At 66.3% G+C, this 23,054-nt stretch overlaps 1 protein-coding gene across 2 annotated transcripts in view; it reads right to left on the bottom strand.

The window, feature by feature from the left end:
- The window catches only part of NIBAN2 (niban apoptosis regulator 2), a 27,308-nt gene extending 10,778 nt beyond the window's left edge, over nucleotides 1–16,530 (bottom strand). For both annotated transcript variants that reach the window (XM_040531875.1, XM_040531874.1), the window contains exons 1-2: nucleotides 16,389–16,530; nucleotides 2,560–2,690 (exon numbers count right to left, since the gene is read on the bottom strand). In XM_040531875.1, the coding sequence (XP_040387809.1) occupies nucleotides 2,560–2,690; nucleotides 16,389–16,443 (186 nt within the window). In that variant the 5' untranslated portion in view covers nucleotides 16,444–16,530. The remainder of the gene's footprint in view (nucleotides 1–2,559; nucleotides 2,691–16,388) is intronic.
- Between the last annotated feature and the right edge of the window lie 6,524 nt (nucleotides 16,531–23,054).

Raw genomic sequence — 23,054 nt, forward strand, 5'->3', positions numbered from 1 at the left:
CACTGGGCTGGCACACGCTGCCTCCCCCTGCCCAAAGCACTTCCCGAAGGAATACGGGGAGAGGGGAGGAGAGAGCAGGGAGCAAACCCTGTGGGGGGAAGCAGCTGGTGGTGACAGCCCTAACCCAAACCCGGCGGGGATGGGGACAGGGAAGGGCCGGCCAGCAGGGCCAAGGGGACACCGGCTCCTGGAGCCCCCATCAGCAAACGATGGGGACTGTCCCACGTAAACCAGCTCGTGGCCACCAGCAGCCCGGGGCCCTGAGCACCATCCTGCCCATCCTGCCTCACCGAGCCGGCCCTGCACACCCCCGGCAAGTATTTGGGGCACGCAGGTATGTGCCGAATTGCTAGGAGGGGCAGGGAGGTGGCGCTGAGCGTGCCGGGGGAGGGCGAAGGAGGGTGCTCGGGGACAGCTTCCCAGGGGCTGGTCACGTCCCCACGGCCTGCCACCAAACGGGAGGTGAACGTGGGGCCTGGGCTGCCGGGGGTGGCACGGGCTGCTGGGGGCGCCGAGGGCAGAAATATTTGGTCCCTACTCTGGTCACTGCTGCTCCTCGCCAGCGCTTCAGGGGACCGAGAGGCGCTTGGCACCGTGGCCCAGATGTCCCCCTCCGGGCCACCAGCTCCTGGTAGGGCTGCGGGAGGTGCTGCTAGGCACTGAGGTGGCCAAAAAATGGGAAGAAAAATAAAATAATAATTAAAAAAAAAAAAAAAAACAGCTAGAAGACTTCTATCCAAGGACAGGGAGGACACCACCTTGCATCCTGACTTCCACAGCTTTTTCAGCAGGTTAGGGCAGCGCTGAGCCAAGCTGGAGGACACAATTCCCCGCTCCTTGGTGACCCCAGACCCTGCCCCGAGCCCCAGGGTGCCTCCAGCTCCCACGGGGACCCCACAGCTCCCACCCAGCTCACCCTGGGGGCACTCGTGGGACCCCCAGACATGTTCCCTCCCCCCCCCACCCCATAAATAAATCCCTTCTGGCTATGGGCTCGCGGGCGGTGAGGCAGAGGGGCAGCCAAGGGGGCTTCTTGCAGGAGGACCACCCCATTTACACCCCGGTGCTGCGGGGCCGCACCGTGCCCCCGGCCTCGCCGCTCGCTGCCGGTTTCGATCATTCCTGGGCTTGGTGCAGGGGCCTTCGGGAGGCACCACCCGGGGAAGGCAGCCGCCGAACCGCGATGAACCAGAGCGGCTCCTCCCTGCGGGCGCCGGGCTCCCTGTCCCCGCTCGGGAACACACCTCCACGCCTTCACTGCGCCCGGCACGCCCCGTGCCCGCTGTTGCGACACCCGCACAGCACCACCCGCGCCGGTCAGGACAGCCCAGGAGCTGTCACCTCCTGCTGCAGGGACCGGCGGCCCTTGGGGAGGGCCGGGACTTGTCCCGGTGCCCGGGGTGGGGTGCTCCCCTCCCGAAAACAGGCGGTGGATGTGCGTTCCCGCAGGTCGGCGCGGAGGACAGCCACCGGCCGTGAGCTCGTTGATGCAACCCCCAGGTTGCTCCAAAAGGCGTTGAGCAAGGCAGAGGGCCGGCCACACCTGCGGCCCCGGCCCCGCTCGCTTTCAACCCGCAGCCACGAATCCCCCTGCTCAGCACCGGGGGGGCCGAGCCCCCACCCCCAGGGGATCAGGGCACCCGCTGCCCCCGGCCGTAGGGGCGCGGGAGCCGGGATGCTCAACGCCGCCTGCCTACACCCGCCTGCTCCCAGGGGCTTTGGGCGCTTTGGGACCACCGTTCCCAGCTGGGAGAGGCGTGCGGGTGCCCACAGCTCCGCAGTGTGTGCTGGGCATCCCGAACCAGCAGGGATCTGGGAACCCCAGCAGATTTCAGCCAATTTCTCCTTTTCACACCCTTTTTTCACGGGGCTCTGGGAAACACACTGTGGCTTCGCTGATGGCAGTGAGGTCTTCTCCTCACCAGCCGTGGTAACACCAGGGGAGGGAGAGCCGCGGGGGCCAGGGCAGCACCATGCAGGGAAGCCGGGGACGCCACGGCACTGCCCCAGCCCCGGGCTCTGCAGCAAAAACCCCAGTAGTGATTTCGAGCAGCCCAGCACAAGCAAACCCGAAAGCTCTCCAGGCATCCCCACACCTCCAAACCAGCTCCTCGTACCAGCACAGGGCGATGGATGCATTTCAGGGAGGATTTCCTCCCCCCCCCCCAGTGCCCAGCAGGAGGGGAAGGGCAGCCCAGCACACCCGGCCGTGCCCTGCATCCAGCAGCCTCGCTCGGGGATTTATTGGGCACGAGCAGTTCCCAGGAGCTCCTCGGCAGCCAGGAGCACCTCCAGCCAGCCTGCCACAAACACGTCCATGCTGGGCTGCAGCCCAAAGCCAGCCTCGCCCTGTCACTGGGTGTGCGCTTGTTGCACTGATTTGAGAAGAAAACCTCCCCGGAGAGCCCCACGGGTTGGAGACCCCGTCCATCACCTTGTCCTGGGGGTTCCTCTCCCAGCCCTGTGGTGCCCCCATCCCTATGGAGCTGCCCGAAGCAGGGGGAGGAAGATGAGGCTGTGCCTTCGTCCCTGCCCAGGAGGATGAGGCCGGGCTCTTACCTTGCGGTGCAGCAGCTGCGCCTGTGGCCCCCCGTTGCCTTCGATCTCATAGCGGACGCTGTTGAAGAGCGCTACGCCGTACTGCTCCTTGTAGCAGCGGGCAAACTCCCCCAGCACCTTCCCGGTCTTCTCTGCAAGGGGAGAGCAGAGGAGGGGAGAGTTAGGCTGGGGCTGGCATCGGGCACCCCGTGCTCCCCACCCCGTCCTCTTCCCGCCGCCCCAACCCGCGCGGGCTGTGCCCTGGGGACCCGTCCCCAGCACCGGGTCCTGGTGGGGGCTGCAGCAGCTCTGCCCCCCACGTGGGGCAGCCCCACAAAGCGACCCCAGGCTCGGCTCGGCTGGGTCCCTGCCGCGTCCCACATGGCACGTTTGGGCACGTTTGCACCTTCACACCTGGCAAGCGCTGCCGCGGTGCCCTCTTGGCCACAGGAGCAGGGTTCAGCACGAGGCCACCGCCAAGCCCGCTGCCCTCTGCCCTCCCCGGCCAGCCCAGGGACTCGCTCGGGGTTAGCGCAGTCTTTTTTTGGCCCTTAATGTTAATGCCACGGATTCCTCTCCCAGGCAGGAAATTCCTGACATTAAGCTGGTTCCGGCACCGCGGCGCTTCCTGCGCATTGTGCGGCCCCGCTGCAGCCCCGCAGGAAGGGCTGCGCCTTCGCCCCCACGTCGGCTGCCTGGGAATGGGGGGCAACCCCCCCCCCCCCCCAGACCCCACGCTCAGGGTGGGACCTTGCTAAAACGCCCAGGACCCTGTGGTGCCCCCATAAGGGACATCACACGGAGGTGCTGGGCAGCTGCAGGCTCTGCAGGTGGAGATGCTCGGGGCCGTGCGTGCCGCAGGGGACAAGACAACCCAAACTGTGTCACCCCCCCGAGAGGTGGGGACCCCCACCACAACCCCCTGCAGAGCAAGCTGAGCACGAGGCGCCCCTTTGCACCCCACCATCACTTCATGCATCAGAGAGGACGTCGCAAATACACCCCCAGCGGCACAGACCATGCTTTCCAAGCCCTGAGGCACGCAGCCACGGCTGGGGGTGCCCCCCATGGGGCTCAGGAGGCTCCTGCACCCACCCCAAAGCCGCCTGCCCCCGCAGCCCCCGCCCTGCCTGACCTCAGCGCGCAGGAATCTGGAGGTGCCCGAGGGACTCCCACGGCCTGAGTCACCAGTGGCCCCGGCACAGCACCCGAAAGCCAGCCCCGTGCCACCCGTGCTGCTCTGGGGGGGGCACTGTGGAAGCAGCCGCTTCCTGCCGGCACGACACCCTGCCCCACGGGCACCCTGCCCCACGGGCACCCTGCCCGTCTCCAGACTCCTTCTGGGGCTCTTCCGCAGCAAACCCCACCGCAAAGCATCAGCGCTTTGGGGAGAGACTTCCAGCAAAAGGGCAACTTCCCCAGAGCACCCTCGGGCGCACGGGGACTCGGGTTGGAATTTCGCTCAACTTTGCCCCGGTTGTACGACGTGGAAATGGCCGAAGCTGCCTGCACCCACACCGGGCTGCTCCGGACCTCCGGCGATGGCAGCGGGAGCGACGCTGCCCCTGCATCCCCGGCGCGGGAGCCAGCACGACGCTGGGTGCACGAACCCAGACAAAACAGACCCTGGCAGAGCCCGGAGCCTGCGGCGGGAGCCAAGATCCTCATCCAGCAGCGGCCGCCAGCCGCGCCGGCGCGGAGCAGCAGCTGGCTCCGGCACGCTGCAGCTCCCCGCGGCACAGGAGGGGACGGGGGCAGGCAGCGCAGCCCGCGGGAGGTGCTGGCACTGCCAGGACCACAACGGCAGCGAACGCCGGCACGTTTGGGGCTCGGCTGCCACCCAGGGCGCTCCTTCCCCTGGTGTCATCAGCGCCGACGGTGCTGGGGCTGAAGCATCCCTTCGGTTTAAGGAAGTTTTTAAGAGCAAAGAACGAGGAGCCTGCTCGTACGAGCAGAGAAATTCCTCACCCCGATTTTGGCATTTTCTCCTGGAAAAAGCCCAGCCCGCTGTTACTCCGCGCGCTTGTGTCCACTAGGTTCTTCGGTTGCAACACGCGCCTCCAAAAATGTGTTATTTTGGCTGGGGCTCTGGGCAGCGATGTTGACAGCTGAGATTTAGAAGGACATTTTGAGGTTTCATTTCCTTTCAGTTCATGGGAAAAAAAGAGCCCTGGTCCCCCAGCAGTCGAGACGGCTTAGTCACTCATTCTTCTCTGATTAACAACGGGGCCAATTAGGAGGTCTTAAGTAAATGGAAAGCAAAAGTCAATTACTTGCAGATACTGAAACAAAAGGTTCTCAGTCAAGTAGCCAAGAGCGCTGACTCTCCCCCAGCCCGGCAGCCCAAAAAGCCGCAGGCAGGGCGCACGCGAGGGGCTCGGCATGGGGCTGGGGGCTGCTTGTGGTCCGCGAGGGGTGCCGGCAGCACCCCACTCCCTGCCCGAGCCTGGGTTCCTGCCGGGTTCGCTGGCACCTCTCATCAGAGGCTCCATCTGCTCCTCTGCCTCCGGGTTTCCCCTCCTTCCCTCCTTCGCTGCAGTGGCATCCTGATGACTAAGATTCACGTGGCGCCTTGCACGCCGAGATAAAGGAGCTCTGCAGCGCGCTGGAGTCCGCAAAAGGGCTCTGCGATGGGCGGCAGCAGTGGGACGAGGCAGCGGCACGAGGCTGGGCAGGGTGCCGGGACCCCACGGGGTGCCTGTGCCGGGGGGAGCAGCTCCTGGGGGGGGTGCTGCTGGCGGACCGCTGCCCCTCAGCAGCACCTCAAGGCGCGAGGAGCACGGGGTTGCTGCTCCCTGCATCCTACCTGGGCTGATCTCGGTGAAACCGGCCCGGAGAGGCGGCTCCTGCCCAGCCCTAGGACCGGTCGTGCGGCCGCGGCAGCGTGCTGGCACCGGCGCCAGCCCCAGGCAGTGGCACAGGGCTCGGGAGGAGGCTGGGGTGGCCGCAGCCCCCGGGCAGCTCCTGCCACCGCCGGCACTCCCAGAGGTGTGTGCCGCTCCGGCCTCGCTCCGTCAGAGGGTTCACGGCCCGGCCACAGCAGCTGGGGCCAGCCCGAGCCCCTGGGCACCTGGGCGGGAGGCTGAGCGGCGTGCCAGCCCGGCTGGGAAGGCGGCGAGCGGCCCGGGGAGAAGCCGGAGAGCAGAAGCTGCCTGCGCCGGCCACGTCTCCAGCACCGCCGGCAGCCCCACGCATGCACACCCCAAAGCAGAAGTCAGCTCTCGGCCCGCCAGCCCCGTCACCGGGCACAGCCCAGCTCCGCACCTTTCAGAGCAAAGAAAAGGACAAAAAGCAGCCAGGGGTCCTGGGTCGAGCCCGGAGGTGGCATCACTGGAGGGTGGCACCAGCTCCAGCACCCTCAGCGGTGCCCGGCACTCAAAGCTTCAGCAGCACGACGGAGCCACAAGCAGCAGCCGGGTGCCTTCTGGAGAACCCAAAGAGCCCCTGCAGGCCCTCAGGGGACACCTCCGTCCCCATGTCCCCAAACCCTTGGCTGCGATGCTGGGGAGGAGGCGAGCGCGGCTGGCTCCTGCACCGGGGCTGGCCCAAAGAAAGCTGCCAGCTCCTGGGGCCCGGCACCAGCTCCTGTGCCCCCTTCCTTCCAGCTCCTCACATTTTCCCTCTGCGTTTTGATTTTCCTGTTGGTTTTGTGGTGGTTTTTTTTTTTTGTGCAACCGCATCTGCAGCACCCCGTGCTCCCCGCGCAGAGCCAGCGCTGCGCAGCATTGCGGGCCCTCTCCCTCCTCACCACGAGGCCAAAAGGAGCCACGCAACGGAAAGGGAAGGGCCCGATCCTGTGCCAGCCCCACCAGCTCCTGCTGGCGCCCGGCAGACAGCAGTGCCTGCTGGAGCGGGCGGCGTGGGAGGGCAGGGCTGCAGTGTGCGGGGCCCCAACGGCTCCTTCCCCTGGAAATCATGTGAAAATGAGAGTGACGCCTTCAACAGCCACTGAGTCAGCAGGTCTGGCTGCAGGAGGTCAGATCCCGCTGGGTCACCGCTGGCATCGGTGACCGCAGCCTGCAGCCGGCTGGGCACGGGGACAGGGACAGGACGGGGCTGGGGACCGCCCCCCCCCCCCCCCAGCCATGGGACCCGCAGGAGCATCCCCGGCCCAGCAGGCACGGAGCGGAGGCACCCAGCCCCACGAGCTGTGCCCGTGCTGGCGGACCCCAAAGCCTCGCTGCCCCTATTGCTGGGCCTGGGGAGCCACCAGCGACACCAGCTCCAGCAGCCCAGAGAAGCTTCCACCCCTTATCCCCATCCCATTGTCGACCCCGGAGCATCCCCCTCGTACCCTTCAAAGGCACGGCTCAGCTGGGACTGGAGGTGGTTTTTTTTCCCCTCCCTGACTCATCACGACCTTGTGCGGGCAGCCAAGTGTTAAAGCCTAACGGGAAGAGGGATGGGATTTAACGCCTCGCCGCACAGAGGTGCGCAGGGGAGCAGGGGGGGCTCCAAAAATCCGGTCCCCAGCCACTGCTGCAGGTGGCGGGGACAAGGGGCTGCCCCCTCGGGGTCCCCCAGCACCTCCCCGACAGCCCCGGCCAGCAGGGAACGAGGTGACGGGGGACGAGGTGACGTGGCCACGGCTGCTGGCGTGCCCCTGTCCACACACACACAGGCTGACAAATGCGGGCGGGAGCACTGCCCCGAAACCTCCCTCCAGCCCACATCCCGTTTTGCAAGCCCGGAGCCCCACATCCCTCACGGTAGACGCAGCCTTCAGGGGCCGCGGCCGCCCTCTCTGATGTTATTTAAATAGATTTGGAGGGGCCGGGGGGGGTGCCCGTGGGATCCCAGCCTCCCCCGTCCCCCCCAGCTGCGACGAGGAGCGGGAGCAGCAGCAGGGAGCACAGGGCATGGAGGAATTCCCCCCAGCACAGGGTTAAAAATGAGATATATAGAAAAAAAAGGAGACAAAAAGGCTCATTGAGCCCGCGCCCCGGGCCAGCTGAGCCGTGTCCCCCGCACGGTGACGACAGCTCTCCTGGCTCTGTCCCCACGCACGGCCTGAGTCAGCAGCGGCCCGAGGAAAGCCCCGGCGCTGTGCAGAGCCCGGCGGGGCCGTGCCACCGCCTGCGGTCCCCTTGGTGGTGTCCCCAACCCGGCAAAGCCCCCGCGGTGGCGGCAACGCCCTGCGGGACATCCCGGTGGCGGGGGACCCGTGATCACCACGTGCCAGCCCGGCCATGGCGCAGCCAGGCTGCTGGGGCAGGAGTTAATTGCTAATTTAGCCGGTAAATGATTAGCGAGCGGGGAAAGGGTGCTGGCGGGGAAGCGTAGGCTCCCAGGCCAGTGACAGGGACGTCCCCAGCCCGGCCAGCTTACACCTCCGCGAGGCGAAGAATGGACGGAAGCCGCCTTCCAGGCGGACAAACAAAGCCAAAGCAGCAGCCGGGCCCCCCCTCGCCCGCCAGCGGCCCCCCCGGTGCGGACGGGGCTGCCGGCAGCCGGGGCTGTCCCCGCCACGGCTTTCCCACGCCGCCCTGCCCGCGCGTCCTGTCCCACCGCCCCGACCCTTCCTGCGGGACAATGGGGGCCCCCCCGGCCCCCCCGGTTGGGGGTCCACCGGGGGACACCGCAAGGAGGTGGTGGAAGGGCGAGGGGGGGGCCCAGGTGACCCCCTGGTGCTCCAGCGGTCCCGCACCGTGGTCCGAATGTGCCCAGAGGTGCCTCGCTGCCCTTGGGGCACACTTCCTTGCCCCAAATCCTGGTGGCACACAGCCAGCGCGTCCGGGCATCCCTCCAGAAGGGTGCACAGCGCCCCGGGGATATGGGGTGCACAGCAGGGATATGGGGTGCACACCGGGGATACAGGGCGCACAGCACAACCAAGGACAGGGTGCACAGCACGCCAGGAACGAGGTGCACAGCACTGCCGGGACAAGGGTGCACAGCACTCCGGGGACAGGGTGCTGAGCCAGCCCTTAACCAACAGCATCCCCTGAGCCCTGAGCAACCCTGCAGCTGCCGAGCAGGGCAGGGGGGAGGAGGGCGCAGCCCACGGGCACCGGGTGCCCCCCCCCCCCCCGGGCACCGAGTCCCCCATGGCACTGAGCGCCCCCGCCGTGCCACCAGCACCGCCCTCTGGCTCGCAGCTGGGCACAGGGCAGGGCAGGATCGTGTCCGAAATGAGACGTTAGCAAAAAGCAGCCCAAGGGATGGCGCAAGAGGAGGTTGGGGCTCCGCGCTGAGCCGGGGCAGAGGCACCGACCCCGGTGCCACGCCAGGAGCAGGGGACGATGCTCCGAGACGAAGCAGGGGACGACGTGCAGACCCCACGTGCGTGCCCGCACCCCGCAGCATCACCGCCGACCCTAAGGACTGCCCAGCAGGGCTGGGGGCTGCAGCAGGGCCAGGGGTGCCCCCCAGGAGCAGTGCGAGGGCGTCTCGTCTGCTTAAATCACCCTGCACGGCCGCCCCCGAAGGGTTAAGCCCAAGCCCGATGTGTTTTGGGAATTCAGCTCCCTGCTTCCACCCAGAGAACACAAAGTGCTCCGTGGGGGCCTGACTCAGCCCCGACACAGCATCCCCGCTGCGGGAGGGGGTTCCCAGCACGATGGAATTGGGGGGCTCAGGCACCAGCTCCCCGACACAAGAAGGGGGGCAGAACAGTGGGGTGGCTGACCCGGGGTGCTGGCATCTCCCCTCTCCTGCACCAGGGGAGGCTGACACCAGCTCAGAGGGGTGAGAGGTGGTGGGACACCTCCGTCCCTGTGCCCTCAGCCCTGTGGCAATCGGCCAGCCCTCGCTCCCCCAGCCTCTTTCTGCTCGAGGGCATTATCAGGATTTAGATTAAGTTTATCCGGAGCCAGCTGGGGAACAAACAGAAGGCGGGGGCTGCCCTCCCCAGCTCTTTGTTCGCGCTATCACCGGGCTGCACGGCTCCGTGCTCGGACAAGCCCCGCGCCGATAACCCCGGTGGGACGGGCTCTCAAACCATGCCGAGTATTTTGGGGGGGTAACGAATACCCTAAAAACCACACGAGGCGACCCAGCACGGGACGAAGCGGGGCCGCGGGGATGCACCCAGCCCCCACGTGCGCTCCCTCGCTGGCAGCGCCGGCGCTGAGCTCAGCCCTGCTCGCCCTCTGACTCACGCGCTTCTCGGGAAGGGTGAGAAGGACGGGGGCTGAGCAGCGGGAAGGGATGAGGCAGCACAGCCTCGGAGGAGAAAGGAGCTGGGCTCAGCGCCCTGCTGGCTCGTGCTCAGCCCCCGGGGGAGCAGCACCCGTGGTGCCCAGGGAGCCAAAACCCCAACCCAGCCACCCAAACGGGGCGCAGCGCGCTGCCCGCGGGGACACGGCTGTCCCAGAGCCACCTCCCCACCCCTCCGGGTGCCCCCATCCCGGCTGCTGGCGGTGCTGCCGCTCTCCCCGGTGTCCCCAGGGCCGTGGCGCGGCAGCCCCTGTCCCTCGGTGTCCCCCCCAGCCCGGTGCTGTCCCCGCGGAGGCTGCGCCCTCCCCGTCCCTCGCGGCGCCGCGCCCAGCCGGGTGCTTTCCCAGCGGCGCTCCCAGCTCAAAGCAAACAAACCTGCGCCGAGCGCGTCCGCAGGACGAGCCCCAGCACACCACAAATCCACGGGGGAGAGACCGAAACGGCGAGCTAAGCATGGCCTAGGAACAGCCTGCTGGACGCCGGGCCGGCACCGTGGGATTTAGGGCAGAGAGGGGCTTGCACCACCCCTGCTTCGCGTCCCCTCCTTGCCGTGCCCCCAGCCCTGTGCACGGTCGAAGCACCGGGGGTCTGCGGGAGCTGGACCAAGCCCCTTGCTCTATCTGTGCCCCCCAACCACGCCGGGGAGCCCCGGGGAGCAGCCCCCCCCAGCAGGTCAGGGTGCAGCCAGCCCGATGGGGAGGGCTCAGCGCCCTGGTGGGAGCCGTGTTTTTGGTGGGAGTCGTGTTTTTGGTGGGAGCCGTGTTTTTCCGCCCCACAGATGCCTGCCTCCTGCTGCTACCCAGGAACTGGGCTGCTCCGGCTGCGTGTAAGGAATGTGCATTTGAATAACAAACAGCGTCCAGCGTCCAGGGCCTGTCCAGGGCCCCTGCCTGTCTTGGGAAAGGCGGCGGTGGCCGGGCTGAGCCCAGGGCTGCAGCACCGAAGGCGTGCGAAGCGCCTGCCCTGCCCGGAGCAGCCCCCGTGTGCCGGGGCAGAGGAGATCCCCTCCCACCCCACAGCTTCGCTCCCACCCTGATGGATCCAGGCCCCCACTGCCAGCGGGGAGGTGGGTGGGGGCCCAGCAGCCCCCCCACATCGCCCCTTTTCACTCTCCTGCTGCCCCAAGGCCCCAGGCACAGGTCCCGGCCCCATGTCCCGCCATCCGCTGGGCACCGGGACCAGACTAAAGCCCACCACCAGAGGTAACCGCGCTCCCTGACAGCCCGGCTGTCCCCACGCAGTCCCTGCAGGGTTCCCAGTCCTACCGGTGCCTGGCTGGGGCACGAGGGGTTGGGAGAGGCCCCCGCCTCGCCCCTCCCCATGCTGCTGCTCCACCAGCACCGGCCTTTCGGGATCGGAGCCACTTCGGGATCGGAGCGTGGCGCAACCCCGGCCGGGGCTGAATCACCGCCACCGCACGCTGCGCTGCTCGCAGCACCCTCCGGGCACCCACGCAGGGTCCGGCGGTGCCTGGGAGCCACCCGACAGCTCCGTGGGGTCAGGAGGGTCCTGGGGTCCCCGGGGCAAAGGGACCTGCCCAAACGCGGGCATCCCCACCCGCCTTCCGAGTGTCTCCGGGTGCTGGGGACGGCAGGAGGTGGATGGTTCTCGTTTGGGGACATCCTGGTGGTCCCTTCTGCAGGTGGCAGTGCCCACCCGGGGACACGAGCAGGTGGCCCCCTCCTGCCCCTCGCCCAGCCCCAGGGAGAAGAGCTGGAGCTGGCCCGCTCCCAGTGCCAGCGGGAAACCCAATCCAGCACCGGGGGAGGAGACCGAACAAAGACTTTTATGTACGTCAAAGGGAAGAAAAAAAAAAAAAAAAAGAAGAAAAAAAGAAGAGTTATTTGAACAAAACAGCCCTCAGCCTGTTCTGGGCTCTGTCCCTGCGGCTGGAGAGTTTCCTATTCCCTGCCTGCGCCGGCTCCTCCGCGCCCCCACCTGCCCCACAGCACGCGGGGCACGGCCGCAGTGGGGCACCCGCCTGGTCCCGCAGCGAGGGAGGTGGTGCTCAGCCCTGGGCCCGGCCGGGAGCAGCAGAGGGGCTCAGGGTGCTTCCCGTGGCCAGGCTGCCCCTGCTCCAAGAGGTGGTTGGCAGCCACCACTCTGTGCAGTGACACTGGGGTCACCCAGCTTTGGGGCGCGTCCCTTCATCGGGGACGCCCCCGATGGGCATCGCGCGTGGCACTGGGCAGCGCTGGCAGCAGGGAGAGGGAGCCAGGATGAGTCCCTGTGCCCCAGGCAGCAGGTCCTGCCCCATGTCCCCTGCCACCTCCATGGGGACACCCAGCTCGGGGGTTTGAGTGTCCGGGGGCAGATCCTGCCGGGGGACACGGGGACGGGCACGGTGCCCCACCAGCACAGCAGGGACCCGCGCTGAGCGCCACTGCCCTCTCCCTTGGAAAAGGGGGAGAAGGTGGAGTTTGGCTCCTTCCTCTCCCGCTCCGTCCTTGAGCAGCTCCGCAGGAAATCTGCTCGCAATTAGCAGCCCTGCTCCGGCCTTTCCTCCCCTTGGCTCCCCCGGCACTGGGCTCTCCGCGGGGCACATCCAGGCTCGGGGCGAGCCGGGGGCACAGCGGTGCCAGCCTCGCCGGGGGGGGGAGGGCAGCGAGGAGCCCCCTGAGGCACTGCCTTGGGATCCTGCAGCCAGTCACAGGCTACTGTAGGAGGGATGGGGATGGGAAGGGGGCTCAGGCTGTCTCGGTGACCTGTGTCACCGTGTGTCACCTCTGCAGAGCCAGACTGGCAGTGGCAGAGCTGTGGCTGGGACCCCCGCAGGGATCTGGGGGCAGGAGGGAGGCAGAGGCTTGGGAAACGCCAGCTCTTGGCCGTGCTTGGTCACTGCAATGGGAGCAGGGGTGGCTGATTGCAGAGCTGGGGCCCAGGGGAGGATTTGGGCCTGATCCGAGGACCCAAGGAGAGCTCTCGGCTGCAATCCAGGCCCAGCTCCTCCTGTCCCCGAGGCCGGGAGGGCTCCTGCCGCCTGCCGGCCCCAGAGGCCCCCGCAGCCGGAGCTGTCCCATGCCCCGACACGCTGGCTCCGAGCAGCCCCGTGCCCCGACACGACGGCTGCGGGTGAGCCCCAGCACGCCAGAACCAGCCGTTCCCCGCTGGCGCGCGGCCCCGACATGCCAGGGGAGGTATTTACTCTGCGATGAAAGAAGACACGCACCGCGTTACGAGAAACCTCCCGACCTCCCCGGCTCCGCGGCACATCTCGGCACCCAGAGCCGGGGCACCGCAGGGCTTCGCCCAGCTCGGCTGGGTTTGGTTGCACCAACCCTGGGGCGAGGCGAGGGCTTGAGCCTCGAGACTAAACCGGGAGCCCTGGAGGTCGTCCAAGACCAGTGCAAAGAGACAAGTGTCGTGCTTAAGGAAGCTGTGGCCAGGCTCCTCCTGCTCGTGTCCCCCGGCACGCACGGCAGCCCCGGTGCTGCCAGCAGAGAGGGAGGCTGCTCGCCTCGGGGCTGGGGATCGGCAGCTCCCGGTGCCCGGCAGCCCTCGCTGAGCCAAAAAGCTGCAGGTCCGGCAGCACCGGTGGGGCTCCGTGTCACCTCTGCCCCAGCTGCGTGGGCTGGTGTCTGCAGGAAGTCCCATCTGGCCCCTCCCCAAATTAACAGCTGCTTTATTTAGCAGTTAATGAGGTGGCAACTCCCCGGAGCTGCCAGAACAAGGCGTGAGCTCGCCAGGACCCTCCCGGTGCTGCCACCCACCTCCCCGGGGGCTCCGCAGGGTGCCAGGACCAGGGACCCCAGCCCCACGCAGGCACCCAGCTCCTGCCACGGCTCAGCCCCGCGCCCTCCAACATGAACCCCTCTAGAGAAGGGGTTCGTGGGGATGAGTTACTTGGATGTACGGGAGAGCTTCACCCAGGGCACCCATCCTGTGCCGCTGGGTACCAAGGACCTCGTGCCAGATCAGTAGGGTGCACAGGACACGGAGCCCCGCAGCTCAGCCAGCGGCGTCTCTTCCTTGCCAGGAGCCCCAGCGGGAGCCTAGGTTGGGCTGGGTGACCTTAGGGGGCTTTACAACCTGTGAACCTTTCCCTTTCTGTGACCCCCCGCTCCCACCACCTTCGTGTCCCCATTGCTGACGGTGCCCACGCCGGGTGCCCTTGCGCGAGGAGAGGGGACGCGGTCCCTGCTCCAGCCCGGTCCCTGCTCCAGCCCGTGCAGCAGAACGGGAACAAGTCCCCACCCACAGAGGGGAGGAAGAGGAGGAGGAAGGCAGCCAGAGGGTGTTGACAAACAAGCTTGGGTGACTCAGGCCGGGATGATGTCCTAAGGGAAGGCAGCAGAAGGAAGCCCTTACCGGTTCCCCCACCATCACAGCTCCCCAGCGTGGGGCTGCAGAGACCTGAGGGATACAGAGGCAGGAGCTGCCTGAAATCCACCCTGGTGTCAGCACAGCCCCAGCTTGCCCTGCTGGCACCAGTGCAGCGTCCCCAGGCATCCCTACGCTCCCCGCATGGCTGCTCCGGCTGCAGGAGACTAGTGGATCCCCACCATCGCCCCCTGCTCCCGAGGGAGCCCCCTGTCCTGAGCTGCCGACACGCACGTCGCACTCCTCCAGCTCATGACCTCCACGAGACATTGGCATCAGCCTCACCACTGTCTCAGCACGGCTTTTTACACCCCAGGTCCCTAGGTAGAGGGGACTGCCACCTCCCTCCTGCCTCGAGCCCACCTGCGGATGCTCAGACCTCTGCTCCCGGCGGGGAAGATGGACCTGGCGCAGAATGTCACCTCCCCTCTGCTCCAGGGCTTGCTGCACACCCGGCCTGCACGATCCCACCGATCCCGCTGGTGCAGGCGGGCTGCAGGAGGAGCAGAGCAAAGGAGCAGAGTCCAGGGAGCCCCCGTCCCTGCTGCAGGCAGGGCTCGAGCCCGCGCTGCCCCCACCCGGAGCCCGCAGCCCCCTCCACGGCTCCAGGTGCCGGCAGCAGCAGCAGCGAGCAGGCCGAGCTAGCAGGAAAACCCTGAGTTTTCCCCACCGAGTTGCTTTGCATGCCTGACAGCAAGTCGTGCCTTGCCTGTCGGGTTGCGGCCCCTCCCAGCTCGTGAGGTTTCCCACCCCGCCAGGAGCCCAGACCTAAAGCACAGGGGTGCTCGGTGACACCGGCGGACCCCAGCCCCTCCTGGGGGTGTCCCAGGGCAAGTGCAGGTCCCCCCTCTTTCACCCTGAAACTTCAGAGCTGTAGCACGGGCAGGACACGTACGAGCATGAGCTCTATTGCACAGATCCATGAAAAATCCCCTACAGCCCCCAGACCCCCCAGTGTGGGCTGAAACCCACCGGCACAGCGCTGGGTCCCCGCCAGGCGCAGGCGCTCTGCCTCGCCTTGCCAACGCCCTGGTTGTGCCCAGCAGAGCCAGACTGCTGCCTGGGCACCCGGCCGGGCTTCTCCTCCTCGTGCTCTTCGGGGTTAAGACGGCAGGGATGTGCTCTGGCAACGCAGGACGTGCTTCGGAGCCACGGAGCGAGACCCGGCGCGGCGCAAAGCCCCGAGCCCCCGGCGCAAACCGGCTGCACCGAGCCTCGCAACATGAAAACCCACAGCTCATTACGAGCTCTGCTTCAAAGCTCGCAAACCTGCTGGCGTCCTGCTGAGCCGCATACCACGTAAGCATTCCTGCGAGCCGGCCGCGGGGCCTGGCAGGCAGGATGGGCTCCGCCGGGAGCCCTCGGGTCCCCCCGCTCCAGAGCCATGCGTGTAGAAAAATACGGAGAAATGATGGGGCAGAGCGACAGCCCTGAAGCCTCCCGGGGCCTCGAGACGTGCCACCACGCAGGGTCCCGCATGAAGCCGTGCTCCTCTGTGCCACCTGGCTGGGGGTGACTTTGTGGGGTGCACGGTGCCGGTGCTTGGGAGGGGTTTGGAGAGGTTTTTTTTTGCTTGCCCGAGCACCAAGGGGCTGGGAGGTCGAACTAAGGGAGCAAAGTACCAGACCCCAGCCCCAGCTGGAGCAGAGCGAGGCGCAGCACCCCCGGGGGTGGGGGGTGGGTGACCCCTCTTCTGGGGGTCACACGAGTCCCCGCAGGCAGTCCCAGACAGCCCCTTGCTTGTACAAAGGCCACCGCCCCGCGCCGGGCGGCACTAATCGGGCATCGCACGCTCGGCACGGCCGCCGGGGCTCTCAATGGCCACATTGTCACCCCGCCCGGTCCCTGCCAGCAGGGCTCCCCCGGTCCTCCCCCAACTCCTGGAGCCCCTGGGACCCCCCCAGCACTGCCAGGGAGGGGAAAGTTTCTCTGCGAGCCCAGCGCCAGCAAAACCCTTGGTGGCCGTGCTGACAGCCCGGCGTGCCAGCATCGCTGCTCCCCCCCTGCCCTCCTGGGCTCAGCCCCCGATCCCGTCCCCGGAGCCAGCACAGACACCCCGCACAGCCCAGCCTTTTATTGGGGTGCAGGCAGGCACTTTGGGGGTCCTGCCCCCCACCCTCCCCAAAAAACCCCACAGGCTGTGCCCAGCCGGGGGGCAGGCAGGACGTGGAGGGGGAGAAATGCAACGTGGTGCATAGGGATTGAAAAAGTGAAAAAGTTTAAAATAAAGCTGGTGAAAAGTTGTTGGTTGGGGTTGGGGGGGGTGGACGCACATGGAGTGGGACGGCGGAGGGGGCACCACGCGAATCTCGGTTCCCCACTGAGGATGGGAGGAGGTTGGGGGGGGGGGGTCACTTTCGGGGGGCGCTCACCTGCGATGTGCTGCCGGCGGCCCTCGTCCAGGTGAGTGGAGAGCACATCGCCCATGGCGCCGGGGCGGTGCGGGGCCGTGCGGAGCGGTGCGGAGCGGTGCCCGGGGACGGGCGCTCAGGCGCTGCGGAGCCCCATGGCAGCAGCCCCGGCTCTGGCGGCCGCGGCGCTGCGGAGCCGCCCCCGGCCACTCCCTCCCCTCCTCTCCCCTCCTTTCCCTTCCCTTCCCCTCCTCTCCCTTCCCTTCCCCTCCCTTCCCTTCCCCACCCCGCCGCCCAGCCCCACCCGCAGCCCCCAGCCTCCCCCCTTCAGGCGCACATCATTAATTAGCAGCCTTCATTTGCTCGCTCGGGGTTGGGATAGATCGGCCCTGGGAAGGGTGCTGGGGGCGCACAGCCCGCTTTTCCTCCCCGCGTGGCCTCCCCAACGCGCACACGCAGCAGGACCCGTGCCAGCTCCCGCGGCCTCTGGCGCCAGCCGAACGGGCTCCCTCCTGGCACCGGCCTCCGCTCCTGACATTGCCTCAGAGGGCGATTGCAACACCCGCGCCTCCCTTTCTACCTGCGCGCTCACGCCCAGCTCCTCGTAAACCTCAGCCTTGAGCTGCCGCCAGCGCCGAGGCGTGCCGTGCCTCGCTGGGGCGGAGGGCGGCCAGGGGCCTCTCTGCCTCGCCGGCCTCCTTCGCCAGGCGGGAGGTCGGGACGGGGAGGCACGCGGTGCCTCGCGGCGCCCCATGGCCACGGGGGACGGGCAGGGAGGCTGCGTGCTGCGGGGAGACAAGAGGGTGCTGGAATCGTCAGTGCCACTGTGGTTCGGGAGGGGAGGCTCGAGTAGAGGCCCACCGGGACCGGCAGGCAGCCTCCCGGCCTGGCACAGCCTCCCCGGCTCGCACACCGCCGGGGATGGAGGTTGCTGAATTCCCAGGGAGCGGGCGAGCTCCGGGCCTGGGCTGCGGCAGCCTGGGGAGGGAGCGAAGCAGACGGAGTGAAGCAGATGGAGGAAGCGTTGGAAAAGCTCCTCCTTCCTCCGCCGAGGCTGCGGCTCCTCTCCACTGCCTCCCGAGAGCAACAGGCGGAAGCGGCCCCGGCAAGCTCCTGGGGCAGGATCCGGCCCCAGGACGGGCCGGGGTGTGACCGGGGGAGGAAGAGGAGGAGGCAGGGGAGGCCGAGGCGGAGCGGCCGCAGAGCTCAGGCCGTTCCCCGCTGCGGGGAGGCCCGCGGGGCTGCAGGCCGAGGTGGGCCACGGCCCAGCCGGCATCGCTAGGCCGCGAGGCTTCTCCTGGAGGGAGGAGGGCGGGAGGAGAGGAGGTGGCGGTGTGTGTGAGCCATCCTGTTTACCCTGCCTGAAATTGCTCTTCTGGGATGGCTGCGGGGTGGGGAGGAGGACAGGAGGGTGCCCGCGCCTCTCCCTGACACCAGCGCAGCCGCAAACATCCCCTATCGCCTGCTGCTGGCACCCGGGGGGCCATGGGCTCCATCCCCTGTGCTGACACGCTGCCTCCCCGGCTAAAGCCGAGCTTTTCGACATCTGCCCTTTCCCCCTCCACGTATTTCTTACCCTTGGCCTTGAAAGGCGTTTCAGCCCCAAAAGGCTCGCCTTTCTCTCAGAAATGCCCTGTACGAGCACTTCGCCCTCGCCAACGCGCTCATTTTCGGCTTGTCTCCCCAGCCAAACTGTTGCTGAAGCTGAGGGATTCTCCTGGGAAACTGAGCTTCGGCGAAATCTCGTTTCCAATAGAAAATTCTTCCACTGGAGGCTTTTAAGTGCTTTCCCTAGCACTGCTCCCGGAGGAGTCTGGCTCTGGATTCACTTTAAAATCGGAGTTACTGGAGCTGTGGAAGGGCTGGGTAGTTCCCAGGTGGGGGAAATGCATCCCCCCCCCCCCCAAACTATAAACACGTAAATATCCACCCACGGCAGTAACTTCATTATTAGAAGCCAAGCTTCGTTCTTTTATGAAGAAGAAATGTGGGGAATACAATTTCAGCAGTGCACACACAGAGTCCTGCTAAACAGACCAAGAAAATGGTTTAAAATATTTACTTTTAAAAAATCAATCCACGTAAGCACCAGAGCACTACGCACTGAGCCCCTACCTGTCTCCTCTGCTTGCTGACGTATTTCCTAAATGGAAAAATAATAATTAAAAGGCAAAAAATAGCAAGCATTGATATTGTTGATCTGCAGACAGGAAGGCTATATTTGTCGCATGCAGAAATAGCGTGCAAACGGCGGCTGGAGGCCGCAGCACAGACACAAAGGGCATTTCTGTCTCGACAAACCTCCTGAAAATGAGCCCGGCATCCTGGCCCTGTGTGTCGTGGTTGTGCCATGACTGCGGTGCCTCGGCTGTGCTCCGGCTGGTGGCAGGCACTCAGCTGAGAAACCCTGGGGGGTCCAGGATAGCTGGTGGCTCAGGGAGCGAGGGCACTTACACTGGAAGCCCTTTGTCATCGCGGGAAGCATCAGCAGGCTCGAAGCTGCGCGGTGCCATCACTTGGAGCACCTCTCGACGTGTTCCTGTCTGCGGAGGAAATTGTCCCGGCACGCACGTCTGGTCCAGGTTTCCTCTGCTCCTGTGGCTCCGCTGAGGAAAGGGATGGGGAGAGGTGTCCTGCCCTTCCTGCTGCCCAGCACGGGGGCACTGGGGGCACTGGGAGCACCCAAGCAATGAGCCCCATCCCACGGTGGCCGGGCAAGGCATAGCCGTGACTGCTCTCCTCTCCCGGCACCCCACACTCCCAGTACACCCCAGTAAGCACCAGAGAATGGGACTGAAGCCGGCCCCCTGTGGGTGCAAGGGGAGCTCCGGTTGAGTGCCAGCACCCCGAGGGAACCAAGCGACAGACGATGCTCACAGGAGTTTGGCAAGCCCGGCCCCGCGCTGCCCCCGTGCAGTTCCCTCCGGTTAGAGACAGATCTTTAAAAATGGCACCACGATAAAGTCTAATCATGGCAGCTAATTACATCTCTCTGAGCGGATGTAAATAATGCTTATCTGTCTGGAGCTGCCTGAATTATCTGTTGGACGAACCAGCTTCGAAAGGAAGGATTTCCCTCTGAATACAGCCGGGGAGGACAAATGTGCTCCCAGTGCCAGCCAGCTGCCGGGGACAGTCCCTGAGCTGGCAAAGCCCTCGAGGCACGTGCGACATCCACGGCGATCAGCAGAGCACTGCTGACATCTCCTCCACCTCTGGGACCCGGCACATGCTCCTGGGCTATCCCAAGGCCTCGATTTATGTCAACAAGGGAGCATTTCAAAAATGTAAACGATGATTTGTGAGATTTTTATCCCGACTGCGGTCAAACCAAACCTGCCCCTCCCGAAGTTTTTCAGCTTCACCTGCTCACCCCAGGCTCGGTACCCACGGGGACAAACCCCCTGCTGTCCTCCTCTTGGTTTTCATGGTGTAAAGCCTGGTCTGTGCCCCTGCAGAGCGCCCAGAGCAGGCTGTTCCCGGTCACCCACTGCCCTCAGGACTCGCAGAATCATTGCAGTCATTGCACTCGGGAGGGTAAGGCTGTTAGCGCAGTAAAGATTTATTTCCCTGTCTCTGATAGAAGAAGCAATCGCCATACCCTTCCTTGTGCTCCCCAGCTCGTGCTCTGGGGGCTGCTCACTGCTCTCCTTCACGGGAACTGGCATTGGCGCAATTAACCGCTGCGTAATTGGGGCCCCGCAGCTCCTCCATGCCGATAAGGCCGTGGGCAGCTCTGCCTGGCCGCCTGCCCTGGGCTGGGCACCCTCTGTCCCTCCGACTCCAGCGGGATTTATGGCGCTGAGCAGCGCTCCCAGATAACGCCGCGATTACACCGTGCTGAGTCAGGGCAGGATCCGGCCCCTCCGGCTGCTGCTTGGCCACGGAGCCTCCTGAGCCCCTTTTTGGAGGGGCAAGGACCAGCCCCCCCCAGGCATGGCTTTGGCTGGACACGAGCCTGGACCCTACAAAAAGCCCCAAACATGCCCCAGGGGGTGCAGCAGGCAGGCAGGCAGCCCACCCCGCTGCGGGGAGCCCGGGGGGGCGAGCGGCCCGGGGGGAGCCCCCTGAAGAGCTGGGGGGGACCCGCGGGGCTACTGCAGCCCGGCCGGGGCTGGTGGAGGGCGCTGGAGGCTGCTGTGGATCACCAGTCCCCTCTGCTGGTCGGCACTGGGATAACTGGTGGCTGGCTAGCCAGCACGGACAGGGGGCTGGGGCAGGGCCGGTGCAGCTGGGGAGGGGGGGGGTCAACCATGGGGATGGGATGGGGATGGGGCATGGACACCAGTATGGGAATGGGCACCGACAGGAACATGGGGACAGGGCATGGGGATGGGAAGGGGGCATGGGAACCAGGCAGAGGCACGGGACATGGGCACGGGGCACGGGCACAGGTCACGGGACATGGGCACAGGGCACAGAAAGCACCGTCCCAGCCCCTCCAGCTGCCCGCAGGCTGCTGCAGGAGCCCCAGCAGGGATGGACCCAGGGAGCCCACGCTGGAGGCGGACGTGCCCGGAGCACCGATGAACACGAGCACGATATTGCCAGCCCGATGGAGACCAGCCGGTGACAGGGGCAAAGCCCCAGGCACAAAGCCCGGGTGCTGCTTGCACCCAGAGCATCCCGCAGCCACCCCGGGGACAGAGGGGCACCCTGCCCGCTGCTGTCCTCGCTCGGTGTCCCGAGGGCTGGGGGACACGTGGGCGCACAGGGACAGCCTGGTGGCTGAGCACCGAGGCCCAGGAGGCCGGCACCACTCGGTGTTCCCAGCAGTGCCACTGGGACCCCCAAACCCTACAACCTGCCCTCTCGGGCCCCACCAGAGGGGGGTGGGAGGGCAGGATCCAGAGCCAGACGCGCTCACCTGGCTCTGTGGGATTGCTGAGGGCAGCAACCCACCCGCTCGTACCCAGTCCCCACCTCATCCCTGGTGCCTGCTCCCAGAAAGGCATGCTGGAATGGGAGGTGCAGACCCAGGGGCGCTGGAGCTGTGACCGTGCAGTCACACATCTGTCCCCAGGGGGCCCCGGGGGGGACGGAAGCAATGGGCGAAGCTGTGCCCTCTCTGTCCCTGAAGCCACCTTCCCTGGGGACACATTCCAGCCCCTGGGGCAAGTCGTTTGGTGGCTCCCTGGGCTGTAAGGTGGGAAGCTGTAAGGTGGGAAGCTGTAAGGTGGGAAGCCGTCCAGCATTTTGGCTCCTCTTTACCCATTTATGTCTGCCTCCAGTGCTGGCGAGGTGGAAACAGCTTCCCCTTTTCACGGCCCCTGGAGCAGGCAGCAGCCGTTTGCGGGGAAGCCTTTGGGGTTTCAGCCAAGGTGACGGGGCTCCGGTGGCATGAAATGGCCGCTGCAGGGCAGGATCGCTGCCCCGAGGCGTTTTGGGTGCCTCAGATGCATTTCTTAGAGGACTCACTGCCCCCATGCATTTTGGGTGCCATGGTCCAGCCTCAGGTCCCAAATCCAGAGGCTCCTGTTGATTTCTTGAACGGAGCAAATGCTGCTGCTTGGTTATTTATTTTTTTCTGCCAGATGCGATGGAAGCAAGAAAAGCACACGGATGCTGGGGCGCCGGGTGTCCCCGAGGACAGGGATGGGGCCGGCTCGGACACGTGCCGTGTTTTTGCCTTCAGCCTGATGATGCTCGGCCTGCCCGGGAAGATTGACAGAGCGATGGGAAAGCAATATAAATACCTCGCTTGTAAATAGCAGGCTGGTATTTATAGCTCGTGGCTGGCACCGAGTCCAGGAGCTCTGACAAACCAAACTCCGGCTTATTTTTAACAAAGAGAGCGGCGTTGGGAGCGGAGGATGGATGGAGACGTCCGCCCGGGGTGACTTGGGGGGGGGGGGGGGGGGGGGCCGGGACGAGCTTCCCATCCCCTTGGATTTCCCCGAGGCCCCCATTTTCCTTCTGAAGCACCAAAAGGTGCCGGGAACCCGGCGTGGCACAGCTCAGCCGTCCCACAGCATCCCGATAAATAAAGTGGAAATAGAGCCAAAGCTGGATGTGTGACCCCACAGCAAACACCCGGCCACGCACCCGCACCCATGGGGGGGCCTTCGGGAGCCCCCCCGTGCCCCCTCCCCACCCCCCTGCCCCTTACACCCCGTTACACCCTGCCCACGCGGGGGGGGAGCCCCCGAATCCGGCCCTGGGAGCCGGCACAAGGCTTCCACAACCCCCCCCCGGACCCCCCTGTCCCCCACCCTGGGGAAATGCCCCCCCCAGCAGCACCCAGCATTGCCCCCCCCCCCCATTTACATCCCCCCCAGTGGGAGCAGGGGCTGTGCCCATCCCGAGTGTCCCCATCCTCTGCACCCCGGGGGGGGGGGGGGGGGCGCGGATATTTTGCCGCGAAATAAACCCAAAACACGCTGGGGACCGGGGGGGGGGGGGGGGGGGCACATTTCCCACCGCCCCACCAACCCCAGGGTGTGGGTAGAGGGGAGACTGGAGTGGGGGGGGGGGGGGGGGCAGGACACAAATACCGCGAAATATGGCAAAATACGGCAAAAACAGTCCAAAACATGGCAAAATACGGCAAAATATTGCGAAACGGGGTGCGGGGCTGGGGGCGCAGCGATGGAAGGGGGGGGGGGATGCTGGGGGGGGCGGTCGCTGCGGTGGGGGGCGGGGAGGGGGGGCGGGGCTAAGTGACGTGTGCGCCCCCCCCTTGTCCCC

Source organism: Cygnus olor, chromosome 19 (genome assembly GCF_009769625.2).
Source record: "Cygnus olor isolate bCygOlo1 chromosome 19, bCygOlo1.pri.v2, whole genome shotgun sequence".
NCBI lineage: Eukaryota > Metazoa > Chordata > Aves > Anseriformes > Anatidae > Cygnus > Cygnus olor.